This window comes from Dicentrarchus labrax, unplaced genomic scaffold, assembly GCF_905237075.1.
Source record: "Dicentrarchus labrax unplaced genomic scaffold, dlabrax2021, whole genome shotgun sequence".
Classification (NCBI taxonomy): Eukaryota; Metazoa; Chordata; class Actinopteri; family Moronidae; genus Dicentrarchus; species Dicentrarchus labrax.
Genome location: NW_026136720.1, coordinates 20,839,751 through 20,862,965, shown reverse-complemented (window position 1 = coordinate 20,862,965; position 23,215 = coordinate 20,839,751). Strand labels below are relative to the sequence as shown.

Sequence of the window (23,215 nt, the reverse complement as noted above, 5' to 3'; positions counted from 1 at the left end):
AAGCTAAAGTGAGCCAGTGATCACCAAAACCCGGCAGTGGTCCAGTGGTGAAAAGTAACTAACACCACTACAATTCAAGTAAATGGACTTCTCATTTGTTGTGCTCAAAACATTGAACAATGACACTCCTTTCAAATGATCTGCAACTGTGAACTGACCCTTTGAAGTGTCCACTGACCACTATAAACAGAAATAACAGATATTTGCACATAGAATGGACACAGACGCAAAAACAACAGACAAAAACCAATCTGCGAGCAATAAAAGCCCTTAAACTTCCTGCTGTGCAGAAGAAAGCAGTGAGTTCTGTTGTGGTCAATGAGGCTGGTAAACATCCCTCCATCTAATAGTCAACTCCTTGTGTTCTCTGTTGGGTAACACAGCTTTCAAGTGTTGTTTCAGCCCAGGGTCCCGGTGTAGAGGTGCAATTCTCCATGTCTCCTGCTATCTCTCTATTTCTTCTTTCTTTATATTTCTCCCTCCCTCAGCGCCCTTCTCTCTTGTTATGACAGCAGACTGTTTTTATTGAGCAGACAGGAGGAACAGCTCTGCAATCATTGGAGCTGGAGGTGGTTAAAGCACGGACAGAAAGAAGGCTAGAAACTGACAAAGACACATAAAGAAAAAGAAGACGAGCTTGCTGTGTTGTCATTAAACATGCCTTGTACTGTAAGTGGGTTTTGCTATTTGCGGTCGGCTAGAAAGTGTGCAACTGGGACTCTGTCGACCAATATGACTCACAAAAACGACGTCAAGGAATGAGCTGGACTGTGCGATTGGAAAAAGGGTAGGAAGTGGCATTGCATCAAAACATCCACTCTATGATTAATAACTTTATCAGTATGACCATTCATATAACAAAGAGAACATTTACTTAAAATCTGGCTGTTTTTATTAAGGAGGGAGGAAGATCCTTTAGAGAATCCCCTGGCACTTCCAGGCTTCCAGTGAACTCAATAACAGTAGGCAGATGGAGTCTCCCATTCTATCAGATGAACGTAAACCTGGCCACATGTTTTTTATTTCTTTACCGAGTCTGGACATCTCACGGGTTAAATTTGATACCGTTGTTTGCCTAAGGCGGTGGTTGTCATGTGTTTTCTTGCTTTGATATACCGTCCTCACACAGAAAAGAAATCAAGCACCAATTGGCATGTTGAGTGTAAACACTGGACTCGAGAGTCACACACACATACACACACACCCACCCTCTTCGAGCTCACTGAGGGTTGTAGCTGGTGTGGTCCTATTAGCTTTGGCTGCAGTTCCAAAGGTAAACACACACTGCTGATAAGACCAACTGATTGGTTGGAGTGGGGTGAAGCCCGGAGGAAGGACAAGAGGAAAATCCCCCAGATGGAAACTAAAAAAACACCTTTCAGAGAGAGAGAGAGTGATGGACAAAGGGAAAGTAATTGTGCACACTTGCTCTCTCAAAACTTTTGCAGTGATGGGTACATGTAGCCTATTGGGTCCCGAACTGTTTGGTTCGGTATGCCACTTTCTTGTTTGAGTAAGGCCTGTGACCAGCGGTAGTATGTTAGTCGACTTAGCCAGGTTAGCCACGTTAGCCAAGCTAATGTAGGGTTTGTGTGAGTCTGTGGATACACCTCAAACATGCTAAGTAATTTACGACGACATCAACCACATGTTGATTAGCTGAACGAGACAAAAACTGACTAGAAGGCAAGTCCTTCTCCCAACAGTGTCAGGCAGCCTCTCACTGCAGAATCCGACCATGACCCCCTGAACCCAGGTACACACTGAACCGTGGCTGTTGTGGACAGTTAGTGTTAAGTAGTTATGATGTGTATATGTAAACTATGAATGTAGCCGCTGTAGGCTATGCACAGCAGTTACAAAGATGGAGCACATGGAGACCACAACAACTGTGATTGGTCAGCCTGGGCTGCTTCAGTTTTCTCCAACAAATTTCTGATATCTGTAGATATGTGTAGCAGTTAAGAGAGGAGTAAACATGAGAAAGTTGAAGTAAGACTCAGTATTCTGCTCCTTTTTTTGATAAACCTTTCTAATTCAAACCTTCTGTGATCGCTTGTTTCTCCCACAGTGAATGAAACAACGTAAACTCAGTGATTTCCCGGAATAGTCTCATATTTAATAATGACATTAACCATATTATCCATCAGTTGGATAATATAGTGAATGACAGTTATTGATGGGAATATGATTAAGGCAACAACAACAAATGTTTGCACAGAGAATCTCTGGTTTATAAAATGGTCTTGCTTTAAATAAATGTACTGACATTTTCTAATTAATTGGAAATAAACTCAAAAGAAATATCAAAAACTCCAGCATCATGATGATCGTTTAGTTTGGTTAGTTTATGTAAGCCAGGAAAGTTTCTGTGTCTTCTAAAGGTAACAGATGGCCAGCAGTTAAAAGCTCGATACAGTGCAACAGACAAGGTGTGGAATGCTTTCTCTCCTCATGACGTCAAACTGAGGGTAGAGGGGGCCCGTGGCATGAACTGCACAAATTTATTCAAACAAACACAAATCAGTAAAGCTCTGGCAACCCTCGATTAGGAGGCTATACCAACCTGCCTTAGAGGGGCCCCAGAGCCCAGCACCACCTCAACTGTTGGTGGTATTGGCTGTCAAATAAACTCAAGAGAGGCAGAGAGCCAAAGGTTTTGAGGACCCCAGTGATTAAAGGATAATAAACGTGAACTCTGCTGAAACAATATTGGGCACCGTCCTGTGAGGGCGGACGTCTCAGCAGCTCATTGACACTTATTAGTTGAACATAACACAGGAACAAACCTTCAAGTGAAAGGTTCAATCAAAACAGAGAGAGCCATCAACGAGCACCTGCTGTCACAGAGGAACTAAAATTTAACATTTTAGAGTACTTTTTAAAGTACAGAAGGCAACTGTTGATGACAAAAACACTTTAATATATACTGTTCTCAGTAAAGACGGTAAAGGAAATGTTTTATTTTTCCTGTAAAATAGACATTTGGCATTCTGACAATTAAACATTTTATCAGTTAATAAAAAAAAACTTTTTATGGGTAATAATTGTACTTTTCTTGCACACTGTTTAATTTTCCTATTCCTAATCTATTATATTAGTGTTATTGGTTTTATCATATAGTAGCAGTGGGTATTTTATTCTTTTCATTTTATAAATGATTTGCCCCAGTACAGTAAATTTTGCAATATGTTTTATCTGTTTTATTGTTAGTACCTTTTTTTTTTTTTTTTTTTTACAGACGGGGGTCATTTATTCTTTTAATTCTACCTCAATTCAATATGATTTTACTTCACTGACTTTATTTTTATCGTATTCTTTTTGCCTCTTGATATGTTTAATCCTGGCTCCAGTCACGTAAGGCACTCTGTAACTTTGTTTTAAAAAGTGCTGTATAAATAAAGATTGTTGTTTGTTGTTGTTGGTATTATTATATTTTCATAAGAGAGCCTATTGTTTAGCTTTGATGGCACATAATTATCTCTGTCATCACATCAGCTTCAGCTTTGGAAAATCTAGATATAAAATTAAATGTTTAACCATCAACGTTTCATTCACTGTAACCCAACCTGTTTGTAAGTACGTGTTACATCCTGTGTGTGGGAGTGAGTGTGTGTGTGTGAGTGTGTGTGAGTGTGTGTGAAAGGCCTGAGGGCTAACTGTCAGAAACAGATAACAGAACCATTAGTGCATCGACAGCCTGAGATCCTCATTGAGGGTGAAGGGACGTTACTGCACTCGTTTACTGAACACTGCTCTTTTTTCACTCTGTTCCTCTCGTTTAGCCTTCAGCGATAAGCCCGCCTGCTAAGTTGCCACGACCAATCAGGATTCAGTACGAGTGAGACGCAAGCCGACAGCTACTGTGACACAGTCCAACTGATTGAGACTCATTATCTCCCCCAAAACGTCTCTCTTTCTCTTTTCTATCCCTCTCACTGCTCTCCCACTTGTATGGATATGATTTGGAAAAACATGAAACATGTGCAGCGAATATTAAGTGGTTTGGCAGTTGGTATCTGAATAAATGAGCATAATGAATACATAATATAGCTGGTCAGGGATTAGTGGTTCAGTAATAGTCCTTTTGAGTGGAAGAGAGAGGGTAGTTACGAAGCTGGAGCTGACGTCTATCAGCACAGCAGTTATAGAGAGGAGAAATGGTAATGAAATTAAAACAGAAAAGAAAAAAAGAAAGGGAGAGTAAGGCTCTTCAGAAGCATACAGAGTAAACAAAATCAAACAAACAGAGCCCAGTCAAAAAAAAAAAAAAAAAGCTGAAAGGGTTAGTGGTGTTAGCAGCAATTAGCTGTCAGGAAACATTCAGCTCTGTTTGAATCCTGCACTCCAACGCAGCCTGTCAGCCTGTTCAGGTCATTCAACACTTTTCCTCTGACCTTCACTATAATGGACGTGTACACTAACTTACTGTAGCTACATAATTACAGCTGCTTGTACTGTAATGTCAGGGGGGACGTGGCTGTCCAGCACAAAGCATTCATAGAAGAGAATATCCAAATGACAATGTCAGTCTGGTGCCACTGAGCTAAAGAAAAAAGGTAGGAAAACTAAAACATTTTATTTTGTAGCTTGCATTTAAGTGTATGCTTCTTATATCCCTAGCTACTATAACCATAGATTATCAGAATGAAGATACCGGAGTCTGGTCGAGGATTGGGAAGAAAGCATTATGTTAAATGTAGAAATCACTCATGGAACTGCAAGTAAATAATGTGGGTAGAGGGGCACAGTGGGCATGAAGAGAGGGTATTTATACAGCAGTGATAGAGCAAGAAAGCAAATAAGTGTACTTCCCAAAATATTGAACTATTCCTTAAATGTTCTTGATGATACTTTATTTCTTCCTGGCATATGACTACTTTGACAGATTTGTGACTCAATTCTTGTTACTGTACTGATGTATTTTTAAATACTTTTGTTTATGTTTATGGTGTCTCATCTTGAAAATAGCCTAAAGTGTGTTTAACATAGCAGGAAATGCTACAGATCAGAAAGCATGGACAGCATTAGAAAAGCTGCCCCTCTCTCACAGTGTGTTATTGTACTGCGTTCAAAACTCTCCACTGAAGAGGAAGTCATCCATTTTCACCAGTTTGACGTATGAAGGAGGGGTGGGCCTATTCTTCACCCCATCAGTTGAATCAAGCAAAAGCATAAAAGGCATTTTTGCAGAATATAACAGCCACAACAATGTGACGCTATTGCATAAACTGACGTCACTGGATACCAAGACACAGTGTATGAGTGTTTGTGTGTTGTTAACGTCGTCACAGTGGCAGTAAAACACAAAATGCAATGACGTGTTATCAGCAGCTGCACAATAATCATTGTCTGGATGTTGGAAAAATGGCCAGAATGGCACAGAGAGTACAGCAGAAAATAACGCTCTACCTGTTCTAATTTGAAGATGTGTTGGTTGAAGTAGTGCTGGAGCCGTTCGTTGGCGAAGTTGATGCAGAACTGTTCAAAGCTGTTGTTCTCATAATCCTCAAAGCCAAAGATATCCAGGACTCCTATGGACAGAATCTGGTGAAAAAAAGACAGACAGCTCATTTTATTTCCATATTCTACACATTTATGGGATCATTGGAAAAAGTGTGATGAAAACAGACGAAATAATATCCTCTAGCAACACTGTAAACATCAGTAAAAATGTATGATTCTTAATCATCTGCACTGTATTTTTATTGTGTTTCTTTTTATACCCCATTCTTTACAGCTTCAGTGACCCATTTGATCCCTGGGTGTCAGTAAGATTCATATCATCATATATCATTAACGTGCACCATCTGAAGAAGGCGTTCACTCAAAGAGGGTCTTTAATTACGAAATGGACTGTAAAAGCTGTTTCCAATTTAATTTAATTTTATACAGCAGTGTTTTATTTCTCTCTGAAGGGCATTTTTATTTTCTATTCTGGCATAAAAACATACATGAGCACATGCTGCATATATAAACTGTTATCTGTACATAAGAACAATGACCTTGACAGAAAGTGCAACCTCATCGACCCCCTGACAGCACCGAGGGAGCACACAAACACACACACACAGATGATGTCAGTGCCAAGAAAGCACACACACACACACACACACACACACACACACACACACACACACACACACACACACACACACACACACACACACACACACACACACACACACACACACACACACACACACACACACACACAGCACTGGGACAGCCGAGGACCACAGGGGGTAAACTGAGCTGAGGGGAACTTGATGCCATCTGCCCAAATGTTCTTGGCACACACACCAACGCACACACACACACACACACACACACACACACACCGCGCGCGCACACACACGCACACACGCACACGCACACACAGAATGATCTGTTTTTCTAATCCTTTAGATGCCCCCACAGGGTCTGACTTGCCAGCTGCCACTCCAACACACACACACACACACAGGAATTTTCATATCACACTATTCCCTGCCTCTGGGAGTGGAGGAAGCCAGAAAGCAGGGAATCAAGCCTTGGAAGACAGACAGACCAAGAGACAGACAGAGACAGGCAGATGTGGTTGACAGACAGACCAACAGCAGCAGGATGGGGAGCATGAGTTGAGGAAAGACAAAAAGAACAAAAGGGAAGACATGAGCAGAACAAAGGGACGTTGGTTTAGGAGGTAAATATTTCTCCTCCATCAGTAAAATAGACCTTTTTCACAGTAGACTTTGTCACTTGTCATCATAGGGCAGGTAGAGGTGTTATTAACACTGTTAACACTGGCTCTGCTCCATGTATGTGCATCAGTCCTTGTGAGTGAGCCAGCATTCACAGTAGCAGTGTCCTGAAACTAGTAAAGCTAAATGGTGTGCAGCCCTTATTAATATCACCATTTACATGTGTGGTTTTCCTGTCTGCTGTGAAGAAATAACACAGTATATAACACACCAGTGCAACACATGAGTGACAGTGATAGCTATAGTCAGATAGGATATGTTCTTCTTGTGCTGTGAAGCAAAGCTGTGACGGATGTTGCTTCCGGAGAGAGCTATGATAGAATACACATTACTGATGACGCTCGCCAGCCGGCTCCTGTATTCACTGTCCAGGTTGCCATACCATGTAGAGATACTGTATGACAGAACACTTTCAATGAGACATTTATAGACTCAAAAGAAGATTCAGATCTCATGTATGAGCTCAGCCTAAAGAATATGTCCACCTGGTGCACTTCAGCTAGCTGCTTCGTGTAACTGGTTCAAACTGACTGTTAACATGTGGTTAAAGGGGTTTTCTTAGTTTGAGAAAGCAACACCGAGATGGAAACCCTTTCAGACCTTTCATATGAATGTTAAACCATCACTTCACTAAAATAGAACAGAATGGAATCTTACTGTCCGTAAATTATCGAACACACACAGCACTGCCACTATAAATACTCTCAGATATTACTGTACTATTGGACATTATACTGTATGTTACCATGACATTTTCAACTACAAAGCCCAAAAAGTTCAAGACATGTTGCCTGCTTTATTTGTTTATGATGGAATTGGAATTTAATATGAAATCAATTAATCTAAAAACAAAAAATTATAAGCTTGTGATAAATAACAACACTTCTACCTTTAAAAAACAAATTCTATTGTTGTTATACATTAATATTTTTGTTTTGTTTTATTTAGTTTTGTGATACGTACTTTTTGTTTCTATGTTCCCTTGAACAGTTAATGGGATACAAATATTTTGTTCATGTTTATGTTACTTTTCTAAATTTTGGAGAACAAAAACAGTATGTATGATAATATCTGGCTCTCAGACAGATATTGTAGGTGTGTTTGTGTCAGAACATGAAATGTCTTTAAGTGTGTGTCTGTGTTTTAATTTCTACCTTTGAATTGTCCTCCAGGTCCTTGTTGTTCAGCAGGGCATGGTTGGTCCTGAACACAATCCAGTCAAACAGTGCGCTGTACAATGACTTGGCCATGGAGTCTCTCACCGTGCCCGCCTACACACACACGCACACGCACACGCACAAACACAAACACAAACAAACAAACATTAGTTACTTTCTGATGAAAAACATATGGATTTCTTAATCTGGAACAGGAGCCAATACTGCTCCACTGAATGTGTTTTATCACTCACAGCCTGGCAGAGGGACTCTGCTGCTCAACCATTTTTATTTCACAGTAGTGTTGCTGAGGTGGCCCACAAGTGTTAAATGATCACTTATGAAACCAGTAAAGCACTTCTATCCTTTTGTTAACCTATTTATGTCTTTTGTCTTTTTATTATATGTGGTAGAAATATGATAAAAACCTGCCGACTTCATTTTATCAAACCCAAACAACTGACAGCTAGAGCAGCTTACGTCAGAGCAAGACAAACATGTTCCTTCTCTCTTCTCTCAAACTGGATCTGTGTCATTTTAAATGTGTGAAGTGGGCAGAGAAAAGGTCTAATGAACTACTGCACAGGGAGTAGCTGAGTCATTAAAGGGACTGACCGAGAAAAAGATCAACAAACCACAAGGGAAAACAGAGGTGAACAAGTCAGAAATTCTGTGGTGAACAATCAATCAACAGTGTTTTTATCAGGCAAAAACAGTGAATTGAATAGGCTGTATTTGGGTTCTAGACTTGGGTCGGATAAAACAAGTAATTTTAAGACTTAACTGAAAAAACAGATTAACAGATTAATTGTTAATGAAAATAATGCTTCATTGCCTTTGATGCACCTTGCCGGTATAGTGATACAATTAGACGTTTGTTTTCTGCATTTGGTAAGATCAATACCAGTCTCATATCTGTACACTTAATATGAAGCTATGGCCCTATAGCTTCAATTGAGAGACAAGAGACAATTAGCTTACCTTAGGATAAAGACCTAGAAGCTCTGTCTGAAGTAAAAGAAATCTGGCCAGTAGTACCTTGCTTAAGTGCATGTGTTTTATAAAAAACTTAAATAGTAAACGTTCATAACAAAAAAAGTTTGTATCTAGAGGGCAAACATGGGGCCTGTGTTAAACCTCCAAGACTGCTGCTCTGTGTTACTGTTGTTGTGAGTTTGGTAGTCTTGCTGTGTGAAACACAGTAATACTTTAGGTGTTTTCAGTCAGGAGCCAGAGCCTTAAGTGCCTCCAGACCTGCAGTTCACTATTTGGAACTTTTTTATGGATTGCTTTTTGATCCATAAAAAACAACACAGCCTAGAGGAGCCATTATTACACCTCAACAAGCCAAAGAGCAACTAAGCTCTCTCTTTAGACATGATGAAATGCATGCTAAGCTAACATAAGCATACTTAAATGGAGACTTGGACACCAGAGCACGTTCTTTGGCAGTAGGAAGTGTTATGATTGAATGAGGAGTGGAACATGACAAAAGAAATCTGCTTTAACTAGGTCAAACATTTTCATGCCAGGAACCCCAAAATAGTTGCGCGTTACAAGAGACCTCAAGACCCTGTTCACTGTAATCAAATAACAGTACAATTAATTTAGCAGAGATTTAAAACAGGTGAAAAAAATGGTGACACTTCTGTATTTGTGAAAACCTCTTGTGAGTGAAAAGAGCACCCCATAAAACCTTGACAAGGCAGTTCAAACAGGGCCGGCAGACAAGATAAGGAATGGGGACATCATCTCCCTACATACAAGTTAGATACTGTACCTTAATTCAAGACATATAGTGAAAGAAAAATGGTATGAAGACCGGATTGAATTGATTTGGGGTCAAAGCTCATGAGAGTGCCACCACACAGATGTTGAACTTCGATGTTTTGTTAGTGTAAAAGCTGTGTCTTACAGTCTGTAGCTCTGGATTCTAATGACAATACTTTTTCCTATTTATAGACTGTTGTTGTACTGCACTTAGCAAATGTTCTTAAAGGATGTCGTAATAGTGAGATGCCCATATGAATATTGATTGGCCATTCAAATATCCCTTCCTAATGCAATGGATGTGATGGGGAACACAATCCACAGCTAATATGAGGCTTCAGCAGTCTGAGTTAATAAAATCCAGTGGAGATCTTACATAGTTACATGTTTTTATTTTGAAAGTTTAAGTCAATAAAAAAAAGATACAAAACAGACAGTAGTACAACCTATGACAAGCCATGCAATAAACAATATCAGTTTAAGGACAAATAGGGAATTATTTGTCTTACTCAGACTATGGAAGCCAAATATTAGCTTTTATTAGCTTATTAAAAATGTATTTAGGAACGGATCTCTTAATGGCCAGTATGAACAGGAGGAATGATTACAGCACCTGTGTTACAACCCTGGCTCAGAGGGAAGCAAGTAACAAAGAAAAAAACCAAGACAAACCAACTTTGCCAGAAGAAAAGAGGCACACAGACTCACACTGCCAAGACATACAAACTGAATATGGCAATATGTCCCAAACCAGTTATATAACAATAAAAAATAAAAATATTACTCCTCTTTCAGATGCTTTTGTGGGACACTGTGAACCTGATGAAGCCCCAAAGCTTCACTTTGAAGGACTTTTAGGAACGCCGCCTGCTGAGGCCACACGCAGCCAACAGCCGTGATGAAGCAAAACTGTTCATTTTAAAAGCTGCCTCTTCACTCTTGCATTATTGATTGTTTATGATATTTTTAGCAAGCAGGCCTGTGACGTCCCTGCTCCCACAAAGTTATGTAAGATTGTTATGAATAATACAACCTTTGAAACAGAATCACGATTTAAAGGCTTCAGCAAGAACTCAGGGGATTGGCAGATGTGATGTGAACATTTGACATGCTCACTGAGCGTGCATTGTCTCCGTGTTTGCCATGTAATTTAATTATTCACCACAATGGGACCGGTTACAAACGAAGAGGGAACATGGCTGAAAGCAAACTGGTTGAAAATGGGGGCCAGCCAAGAAACTGACAAAATAACTAGCAGGACTTTATCAGAGACATTTTAAACTGTAAAGCTGCTGGCTGTTAAAACAGACTTTAGCTGGTGTTTGTGATTATAAAGTTCTGCTGAGGGGAAGTTGTTGTTTTCTCTCATTCCATTTCTTTCTCTCTTTCTTTCTCCTGAAAACCACAGGAGGTGTGAAACACCAGCATGAGCTCACACTGCACGTGGCCTGCTAACTTCCTCGCTGCAGGATGTTGTGTGTGCGCGCGTTTCACCACAATATGCCAATCAGCACATGTTTTTAATTTGTATCGTTGTAGTAGCTGTTTTTGTCTGAGCGCACTTAAACGTCTATGCCTATATATGTGTGTGATACCACAACACTCTCAAACAGTTTCTAATATGAAGCAGAACCTTTTATACGAATGCAAAGCATATGAATGAGTATCTAATAGCCCCCCCACCTCACTTCCCCTTCCCCATGTCTGTCTTTAAGCAGGATGAAGGAAGTGGTGGAGTCAGTTTATCTGGAGCCACATCAAGCATGTCAAAGTCAGACAGCACACCTTATCTTGACAGATATGGGCTCACACGCACGCAGGCCATCATGAACTCGCAGATGCACACACACTGATGTTTTCACACTTGTCCAGGCTAGACCCGAGAAAAACTTTGAGTCTAAACCTGAGAGGTTAAGAGTATTTCCACTGAGCAAGGCTGCAAGAAGGCTGGAATTCCCCATAATTGTACAGTAAATGTTTATCAATGATAACTTGATAATAGGTGTTTTAAAGAGAGGTTAGTCTGTACAGTATACAGCAAGACTCTGTGAGACTGTACTTAGCCACAGAGCTAACATGCTCACAATGACAGTGTTAACAATAACGTTTACATACATTTTATTCTCTCCTTTTCTTTTTCTTTCTTCCATCATCTCCAGCATTGGGACATGGGAAACTTTTAACATGAACATAGCTGATTCTCCTTCCCAGATGTATGTACTAAATTTATTTATATGCTAAATGTTTGATTTGAGGCCTGTTTGCCATATAACAGTGAATATCAGTGGATGGAGAAAGAAAACTATCCCAGATTCCTATCCCAGGGCATAAATGACGATTTTTGCCTTGATGTTTCTTTCTGCCTTTTCTGAGTAAAGCATTGCCTTACTAAAATCTTAAAACATAAACAGCAGGGTGGCTTATTGATTATATTTATGGCTCTTTTAATCTTTTGTGATGTCTTGACTGATCGAGTTTGTGAGAAACAGAACAAAACAACAAAATTAGGGGCAGCATGATGTTGTTACATTTTCATGACACGTTCAGCTGAGCCACTAAGGCTCTTAAACATAAACTCAACTCCAGATTGTAACCTCCTAACAGGCTGCCAAGCACAGATTCCCAGCTGGAAGAGAAAATTACTTTTACTCTCATTATTACACTGGAACCAAAACCCAAGCCATTCATAAATGCATTCCACCTGACTGAACCAGGGCCCATCCAACCTCGAACTCTGCAGCAGATCGAGGTTCAGAAGGTCAGACACCTCGCCAAAAACTCCCCATCCCAACTGTGGGTGGATGGGACAGCTGCCTAGCACACTTTCTCAACCTTTCTCATCCAAGTAGGAAGAAATCATTTCTGAGAAGAACCAGCAACATTTGCCAGGTTCTTTTTTCCACATTTCCTTTGTATGAAAACAGGCATGTTATGGATTCCACAGGTGGCCTCAACTCGCTCCCACGGCCCTCAGTCAGATCAGGGCACAGCCTCACTTTCCATGCTCTCGTGGTGTGTGTGTGTGCTCTTTTACGTCTATATTTGTGAGGACATTTTGGCTAGTCCTCACTTCTTCAAATGGCTGTTTGAGGGTAGAGACTTTATTTAAGGGTTAATAATGTTGGGAGAGATATACAATAAAAGTTGTCTTAGAGCACACATATGGGGACTTTCATTCATCCTATTTAATTTTTTTCAATCTTTTCCTTTTCTGATAATGGAGGACTCAGAAATTGAAAGGTCAGTCTCTCAATGACCTTCTATTTTTATTTTCCTGTTGTTTCTATCAAGATAAGGCCATCCTATGAAGGACAGGAGGGAACTTCCATGGCATGACACCCAAAGCTGCAGGACAGTATTTATCATAGCTGGCAGCCTTGGAGTCTAGGATTAAGTTTCTGATCACACTGTCTGAGCCTCCGTTACACAACTTTTCTATAAAAAAAGGGAATTTATGTGTTTGGAACATGTCTGACTGAAGGAGAAAGAGAGAGAAAGAGACAAACAGAGACAGACTCAGGATCTGGCTTTTGGCCTCTGTACTGTATATTCCAGTGGAGGTTGCACATTCCTGGGACCAGACCACATGACTGGGGGTGGGGGGTGTATAAGAGCGGGAGCAACCATTGTTGGGCTAAACTAACCCGTAAATCAGATGAGGGGGTGTAGATGAGCAGGGTAATAGACTATCTATGTGTAGCATTTCCTTCCTCAATGAAAAGGCCCTGCAGACACGAGCAGAGAGCTGGACCACATTCAGTTATACACTGAACCATAAAAGGTTTCAGGGATGGAGGGATAAACGAAAACACTGAATATTAATTTTCACTAGCACAATGATAGTTATCAGAGCAGTCTATAAAGGTCAACTGAGACATCCTGGTGGTAAAGTTTGCGGTCCAGAGTGCTGTATGGACAGGGTTAAGTCACATAGTTCCTTGACTCGACAGGAAACAGGAAGTTGCAGAGGAAGAGACCCCTATCAAAAGAGCCTTAGAAAGAAGCGGTGGGGGCTGCGGAAGTGCCACAACAAACTCCCCAGACAAGCTACAAAGCATTTACACACAAACACTGAATCTCCCCCACAGCTGACGCACTTCATGACAAAACATTTCACTCTAATATGCTTCCTTGAGACTGACTGGAATGTATTCATGCCACGCCCCTCTTACCACCCTCACACAGGCCCTTTTGGCCTTTAGTACCAAAGAAGAAAACCATGAAAATGTGTTAAGAATGTCTCTCAATATTTAGCATCTTCTGGGGTTTTGGTAAGTGTGTGCTGGAAATAAGGGACCAGAAAAGCTCACAGTAGGAGTGTTTGAGACTCAGGTGGGTAAGTGTCACATTTTGTGGATGTTGTGGTTACTAAAAAGGTCACCTCTGCAAGTTTGTACGGTACGATGAGCCTCTCTCCAACAGTCACAGTCTTCCTGGTCGTCAGCGCTTCCAGCAGCATCTCCTCTTTGACCTGAATACAAAGAAATACACAAGGTTCAGGGTTTGGTGTCACTTTGGTGTAAAATAAATTCATACAGTATCATGGATAAAAAATAAGTGAGGATTATTTCGGCAATATTATGGCCTTTATTTGACAGTTAAAAGTCAGGGGAATAGTGGGGACGATAACATGCAGTCCAGTTCAATAACGTCCCAGAGGATTATTGCAATAAAGGGGTTTCCAGCTATTTAATATTACACTTCCATAAAAGTTTGAGGTCTCACAAGAGACAGATTTGAAAAAAGAAAACGGTTAACATTTAAGCAGCAGAAGCCGTGATAACGCTTTTGGTTCCAGGCAACAAAAACTCAAAATCTTTAATTTCCCATAATGCAACAGATATTGTTGATACACCATCCCTGCTCCATAGCACCCATGTGTAATGCTTTCTGTTTCAGAATACTTTGTACATTTTACATTTATACTTCTGTTTTCACAGAATAAGTAGCACTCTATAAGACTTAAAAAAACATTTCAACATTCTTTATAGTGAGAGCATACACTGAAGTGTCTTTGTGCAGGACACCAAAACTACCAGGGAGGCTTTCCTGCAGCTTCAACCTCTGACTGAAAGAACATTTGATCTTTTTTTATCCGATGAAAATAACATTTTAGTAGAAATGTGCTTTGGATTTAAATTTAACTTTGAACTCTATCTAGCATATGTTAAATTCTGCACAAAATATAATTTAAGATATGTATTATAGAACAAATGTCCACAGCTGGACAATATGAGGATGTACTGCACACTGTTAAAGAACACAATCCTTGATTTATTTATACAGGGAGTTTGCTATTGTTTCCCATTTAAACCAAGCTAACTATTTATTTATTATACCATGGTCTGGCTGAATACTCAGACCTTCGCGGAAGGACGGTTCTGGCCTCCACATCGTCCATTAGTTCCTAATAATGGACACTTCGTCGGGCATTATCCATTACATATCCCTGGTTTTATTAGACCATTGCTGGAAATGTTGCAAATCCATGAGCAGGTTTACTTACTTAGTGAGCAGGGTAATACTGGATTAACAGGCTTTTTGCTTCAACGTGATGAAGTACCTCAATTTATCAGGTACTTACTTCATCTGATAACAGTCACATCTGGTTATTTTATCTACAGTGTAAGCAGTTTCTCAATTAACTTTCTCAAAAATGTACTATATCATGATACAGTTTACCACTGTGATATAAAATTACAAACACTATGATAGAAGATTTTATCCCTATCACTCATCCCTAATAAATCAATCTACAATCTCCTAAACTGTTGCTCATAATAACTCTGCTTCTAACTAACATAGCTTGCCAAGATTAGCGCCTAAACGCTGCTCTCTGTGTCACACATACAGCACAATACTATGTGGCCTTGCACGCACGGACTCTAAACTTGGCCCCAGACAATGACAGGGCCACACTGGGAGAAGCAGATGTCACCGCACACATCTCCTCCATCTACAAGGATTATGGGATTTGGCTGAACAGCTGCTGCTGAGACCACGTGTGTGTGTATGTGTGTGTGTGTATGAATATGTGACAGCATGATTGCCTGATGTCTTCATGTATAAAAGGCAAGGGTGTTAATGTTAAAGCTAATACCATTATGGATATGGCGCCTCCTTTGTAAAGTCTTTGACATAAACAGAGAGGGGAGGACAGGAGGAGGACTCTGTGTGTGTGTGTGTGTGTGTGTGTGTGTGTGTGTGTGTGTGTGTGTGTGTGTGTGTGTGTGTGTGTGTGTGTGTGTGTGTGTGTGCGCGTGTGTGGGAGTGAGTCAGTGGCGGGGGGGTGGCATAATCAGACTTCATTTCACACTGCCTGATAATCCCTCGACTATGAGCAAAGCCCATTCTGCAGCCTGGTGATTGGTCTTTAGCCGCTACATTTCCATGTATAAGTCGCTTGGTAACAGGCTTGCTGCTCCGTCTATGATCACAGCTCTAATACCATAATACACAGAAGTGTGTAAGCGCTCGTTTGGGATCAGTGATTCTGTTCTCAAATTAACCACTTTTTTCCCCCTCAAGTCTAATTATAGGGCAGCAAATCTTTGGCTCTGACAGATGCTGCTCTCTCTTTTCTGTTTGTAAACACAAACACGACACCAAAACTGATGGATCCTCTGCACCACCTCTTCCTCTTAATGCACAAATCCCAGCTCTGCATGGACTTGGACAATATCAGTCATCTTTCTGGTCTACAGCAGCACTCGGTATCCTGATTATGTACACAGTGTTTTCATTTCATTTCCAACACCTAAAACAACACAGACCTCACAGTCAGATCAACGTTACTACCAGTAACAGTCACATTAAAATATGTGTTTTTAGTTAGTGTTACATTTATTTTAATTGCCCAAATAAAACCATGAGAGACCTTGGAAACCTATACATTTAAATTTAAATAATAATATTATTTAGGTGTCATGATTCATGGTTGCTGAAATTTTCTTAAAATCGGTAAAAAAGAAGCTTGAAATAAGCAGTACTGTATGGTTACTGACAGAAAATAAAACAGTGAACTGAACGCACTGGCCTTTGACTGACTGTTTTTAGCATTAAAATACCATCAACAAATTCAGGCTTTAGTGGGATTTGTCCTCACAGTAAGATACTCTCTCTGGACTGATTACCCGTTTGCACAGGAATGTTTCTGCTTAGGTTGAATCACTCAACTCTACAGCTCAGAGGATCCAGTCTGTCAGCCGTCCATCAGCTCCTACGAGCTCTACTTCCTCTTCCATTTCCACAGGAAACAGGAAGTCCCAGCTAGTTTCATTCCTATTCATCCATCAATCCACACCCGTGCCAATCAGTTCTCCCTGAGAGGTGCTTCACATGTGAGCATCCTGTCTAAAATGTTGCCCATTTTACATATCAAAGTGAAGTATGGACTGATTGCAATACTGGGTATTCATGCAAATTAAGACCTCACTCAGCCAGTAGGTGCACTTCAGTAGACTTGCGTGACTCACCCGAAACCGCATTTAGCAAACCTCATCAACCTATTTTAGACATTAATGCAAAGGGTCTTTAAAACCTCATGCATGTAAGTGCAAAAGTACGTATGATGGTGCCTGTCTGGTCTATACATACATTACCTTAGCATCAAGCAAATTAAATATTAAAAGAAATTCAAAGGCATTTCCAGTGTGAATCACAGTGAATGCATGCTTTGCTGTTAAATTATTATTAAATGAAATACAACTTTTAAGCTAATTTAAAAATTACATTAACTTCCTCGAAAACACCATTTTTAACAGTTGCCACATACAAGCAGTAAATATCCATCACATTTTCTTTAATTATCTGGCCCTCTCCTCCACTCCTCATGTCAAATAACAGTAATTTCCCATTGGTGGACCCCTCTTTTGTCCCTCCGAAACATTATATTTCAGCAGGAACGTTGCCAAAAAAAGACGTTTCACTGTGGCTCTTTGATTTCATTAAGCTGTGTTTTGGTTTTCCTTCTTTCTTCTTCTTTGCTTTAAGAATGTTTTATATGTCCCTGGGGACAAATAGCCGCAGCCTCTGCACCAACTAACAGACATCCAAATAAACTTGAACTTAAAACAGCAACCCCGAGCATGTGGCCAACATGTGGCTCAGCATACGTCACTGCCTCTCTGGACGCCTGCAGAGTCAAAGAGACCAGTCTGGAGGGTAAAGGGAACCCTGGCAGGCTCTCCACAGTCATAACATCCCTGCTGTGCTGTTGACAGGAGTCTCCGGCACACTTCGGACATTGTTTTGTCAGCGACTCAACAAGCACATCCGGCCAATCGTTGAAGTTTGTAACAGGGACTGGGAAGTGCCACCATCACTCAATCCCAAGGTAAATCAGAACAGCATGTGGATGTTTGAGCTGTCCTTGCAGTGCATACGGATGAGTGTGTATGTGTGTGTGTGGTCTGTGCTCAGTGTCAAGAATGAACCCAAATTCAGCACAACATCATAAATTTGTAAACGCTGTGTGGCACATTAATCCATGCCAGGAAATGTTTTTCATGTCTCTCATAGTGGACAATAAAGAGTCCAAAGCAGTCTTAACCTACAGACCAGACAGATCAATGCATGTTGGATAACTCCTACAGTATCTAAATTGAGGCCAGGAAGATGTATGCATAGATGAAACTATTAAACTTTTCAGTTTAGTTTTGGTTTGTGCTGTAATGAAACAGAGGTGAGGTTATAAAGCTGGTAAATAAAATTAGGCAAAAGAGGAACAATGAAACCGCATTTGACAATGCAGCAACACTATTGTCTATAAATAGTCTGAGGAAGTTTTACTTCTACTGCTTCTATAATAATGTTGAAACCAGAAGATGGCTGAAATTCATTTGAACTTTATTAACAGAGACAAACTAATCTACTTGCAAATAAGCAGTTAGACAAGTAACGATTGTACTACGACAATCACTACTGGTTGAGTGGTTGTTAGCTCCTCCAAACTTTTGTTTCTATTGTATTTCTTCTGATTATTGCATAAGACAATCATAGAATGATGTCTGAATGGATTTGATTTTAAAGGGCTAACCCAAAAGGCGATTTGGACTATGGCTGCGTACCCAGATGCTGCAGCCCGGCTCTCCTTAAAACTTCTCTGTTTTTGTTTCAGTCTATTTTTGGCTTTATTGTTGAAACACGTATTATGTAAGACAGAAATATACAGTACTACAGTCATTGGAGAAAGAGCTGTGGGGTTTGGATCAAAGATCAGCAGGACCAACCCACCATGGTGGGTGCTGTGATCGCCCCAAGAAGAGAGGAAGAGAGCCGGGATATATTAGCAGCCATGCCTTATGGCTGCTCCTGGCTAATGTTGTGCCCACATCTTTACAGAGACCTGCTCCATCAACATCCTAAATCTTCGTCAGGTGGGTGTTCAGAGCCGACAGAGCACAGGGAGAAAGGAGGCGTTGATGATGTGTGGTTGCTTGTTGTACAACATTGTGTTGTATAATGATAAATCAATTTATAAAAGAAGAAATCTTTAGCACTATGCAAAAAAAACAACTGGTTTACAGGAAAATTTCACCTCAAAATTAAGGGACTAACTTTGACAAGCACATAATGTAGGACAGATTCACAATGACCCTGGAGCTTGTATCGGTGTATAAACATTAAAATATGGTTTGACCATACAGGTGATACTGGGACAAGGACTTGTTGTTCCTGGTGGGAAAGCTTGCCTACGCAACAGCACGGCAGCACAAGAGGTCTGAAAATAGCCTCAACACAAACAGTACTTTGTGGAAGCACTGGATAGTTGGACGGCTCTTTGGGACCTGAAGTACCTCTTAACTTCCGCTGTCACCACAAGCTGTGCTTGTACGCAGAGAGTCCTCAGCTCTCTAAAAGGCTTTTTGTAAAGCCCACATATGGGAGGCAAACTCTGGCAATAGGAATCACGATTCCTCACAAGCATTTAAAAAAATACACAGCAGAAAGAAAACTCAAATGGATGCTACTTGTTTTTTTAAAGTTCACTAAGTCTGTGGGGTTTTAAGTATCTCCAGTGGGCATGTAATAGAATAACTTTGGGAGACAGCATGGAAAAGAAAGTATTTAGGGAGAATAAACAAGCCCGTGGTAAAGCCCTGCTCCAATTCTTCATTTTTATTATCCTTCAAAGTATTGTATTTCAGCATAAAGTCAGCAACACAAAACATTAAGTTTTTTGTTTCTTTTTTGAGCCTGCTCTAGAAATGTGCTGATTATTGGCACTGCAGCTTTATTGCTAATTATGCATCATGTCTAATTTATAAAAAGAGCTTTTACATGGTGAGATATCAATAAATAATTAAATCAATACAGACATTCAGTTATCATTCATTGGTCCTTTCAGTAGTACCTTTCAGAATATATTATAGAGATAAGACAAACAGGTTAGCTAATGTTAATTGTTTACCCAGATTGAATGTCTCAATATCCAACCAACCAGAGTCTGAATCACTTCATACCTAATCTACCACATAAGTTAGAAGTTAGCTGGTGTGGTTTAATGTTGTTGTTACCAACTGCCATCCCTCCCTGATCTGATGGTGTAAAGTTGTGGTCTCCAACAGCTAAACCAACTATTTACTGTCTTAGTAGTATTATTATTTGGTAGGATTGAAATCATTTGGGATGGGCAGAGCAGCCTGGGCAAAATATTCATCTTGATCAGAGAGAGGCCCATCAAGTCATTATGGATAAATTGGTTTTCTGTATCTTTTGAAATACAAGTTTAACAAATATACCTCGGTAAACAAAACCTTGTGTTGCCCATTGGAGGGGTGATAACACATAGTGCACTTGACCAAATGGCATTCAAAACATTTTGTTTTTTGACTCAGACATGTCAAAGGTGGCTTTTTCTATTGGAATTTCAGATGAATTATTATTATTAAAATTGAATTATATTCCCCCCAAAAAATGTTTCATCATGCTGCTCACCTCTAGCAGCTCGGAGACGATGGGCAGGACCTCTGGGTTGCAGATGTCAATGGAATCGTCCCTGTAGGTCTTCTTCTTGTAGCGGATGTTTCCCAGGTGGAGGATTGCTGACAGCAGGGAGAAGATCCTGACCAAGAAGAAAGGTACCTATTCATGAGTTTTGTGTAATTTAACCTTCTGTCTTATTGAGCATGTTTTACAATGAATGAAAATAGTATTTGTGCTTAGAGCTTCTTGACCAGGACACCTTGGTGTGTATGTAGTGTGACATTTCTGCTATTGGATGGTCTCTTTATTACACCGAACTGACACTCATCTGATGAAATATTCATCTTTAAATACACGGACAGTGAATAGAAAATGAAAAGAATGTCAGTTTTTACTTTCAAGCACTCTATTCATATCCTAAACACTATGAACATTTATAGGAGTAGTAGAAATTTGCATTGTTGCCAAGAGTTACATAAGAAGATCAACACCACTCTCTCTGTTGGTTAAATACGAGGCTATAGCTGGCAGCCAGTCGAACTATTTACTTTAAATTTGGAAAAGGCAACAAAAAACTAAACTAATCTAGAAGCACAACATGCTTTGAGCCATTGCATGTGATAAGTATGTGAGAAATCAAAGAAATTTAAATGTTTTTTTTTTTTTAAAAACATAAGGGATAAGAAGTAAGAACATGTGCAGAGTAATTAGTCTGTTTTAAGTCTCCATTATGTTGCCGTCCCTTAACCACATCTGCTGAGCTTGTAATATGTTTTCACAAAAATGTAACACGATACATTTCTGCACATTCACTCTGCTTGAAAAAATCCCTGTAATCTGTTATATAAGAAAAGTTGTATAAATCGCGTAGCTCATCTTACTGTTTGCGTGTGGTGGGTAAGAAGCCGACCATTTCCATAGCAAGCTGCAGCCGCTCAAAGTCATGTTTGAGATCCTCTCCCTCGACTGTGAAGCAGTCCTGCTGGTGTCAGGTGGAAACACACAAAGACAGAAGAAGAGAGGAAGACGGAGAAGAACATCAGTATTACAAAGGATTTTTTTATGAATATACAACATAAAAACTTAACTACAACCTGTCTGATAATTATCAAAGCAGTCCAAATGGGAAGGATGAAAACTTTGTGAATGTATCAATTCAGCAGGGTTTCCTACAATATTTCATATACATGAAGGGCCACTTGAAATAAAGACTGCGTTAACATCAGAGGAAGTTATTTTACTCGAAAATGTATTTAATTTATAAAATATATCTTTAAATAAGACGCAGAACAAGTCAGTTTTGCAGGTCACAAGTAAACCTCAAGTCCCGATTTTTTTTACAGAAATAATAGGAAGTGCTTTCAAATGAATCTCACAAAAATATTAAGTTGTATCTTGATTTTACTGTGATAATGTGCTATACTTCGTGCTCATGCAACGTGATTGGCTTCTGTCTGATTGACTCAAAGAGCCTATGAATTATTCATTACATAATTTTCAATGGTTGGGAGTTCCAAGTCATTCCAAATCAAAAGGTCCAAGTGAAGTCAAAAGACATTGGTTTAGAAGTTGCAGTTATTAGTTAAAGACTTGAGTCCACACCTTGCTCCTCAGGGAGATACATCAGACAGCAAAGGCCACATATTAAATGAGTAAGACCACCATGTTGGAACAAAATTTATTACAGGAGACCAAATGCTGTCATGGTCGTCTGACTCATCTTAGCAGCTGCGAGTGATTAATCAATCAAATCGTACTTCGCTTTGAAGTGATTAATTAAAGCAGCATATTGCAACATTGGTCAAGAATAAAAATGTGTGTGTTTATGGTGACTGTGTGTGTGTGTGTGTGTGTGTGTGTGTGTGTGTGTGTGTGTGTGTGTGCGTGTGTGTGTCTCCTCAGGCCCTCGGGTCAGCATGTCTCTGCTGCGGCAGCCAGCCTCTCTCAGGCTGTAATTAGCACATACCACAGTGACCGGCCAGAGAGAAGACACAGGAACCCATAATCCACACTGTCGATTGCCTCTTCTACACGTTAACATTCAACACTCCTCTGCCTCTCCATTGTTTTCCTTTGGCTTAGAACTTGTCAGGAGCTGCAGAGCCAACAATCGGCATATTTGTACAGCGAGCTTCTCCAATTGCAACAAAGGGGTTTTGAGGCTTCTCGATACTGAGGCGAGACCCGGGAAAAGCCACTTTTCAAATTGCCGGGTATGTTAGACTTCAGCGCCAAGCAGCACAATGTGATACGTTGAAGGAAGTTGAGAAAATAAAGAGATCAATTTTGGCCAATTGCAAGGGAATACTTTGGTCAAAAACCAAAACCTTAGCTATTGGTTCTTGACAAAAAAGAACAAGGGATGCTTGAGTGCAGCACAAAGATGATTAAGAAACAATCTGTTCTTCTTATATTCTAAACAAAGAATCTTTTCTCCCTTCGGAACTCGAAATTGTAATTTTAAGCCGGTTGCAACATTTCTGGTGCAGATTTGAACAAAACTGAGTCGAGTCAGAAGCCCAGCTGATGCTGCACATGGAGCGTTTTAACAGATCACTAATGGACCAGTTACAAGTTTTAGTTTTGTGCATCCAGTCGAGACTTTTCCTGTTACTTACC

General features: G+C 40.1%; 1 protein-coding gene across 1 annotated transcript in view; it reads right to left on the bottom strand.

Annotated features, from left to right (window-relative positions):
* Window positions 1-23,215, bottom strand: part of LOC127352960 (unconventional myosin-IXAb) — a 130,865-nt gene that overhangs the window by 34,878 nt on the left and 72,772 nt on the right. The window contains exons 7-11 of the mRNA XM_051381874.1: window positions 21,478-21,578; window positions 20,609-20,735; window positions 14,052-14,141; window positions 7,898-8,014; window positions 5,413-5,547 (exon numbers count right to left, since the gene is read on the bottom strand). Coding sequence (XP_051237834.1) covers window positions 5,413-5,547; window positions 7,898-8,014; window positions 14,052-14,141; window positions 20,609-20,735; window positions 21,478-21,578 — 570 coding nt within the window. The remainder of the gene's footprint in view (window positions 1-5,412; window positions 5,548-7,897; window positions 8,015-14,051; window positions 14,142-20,608; window positions 20,736-21,477; window positions 21,579-23,215) is intronic.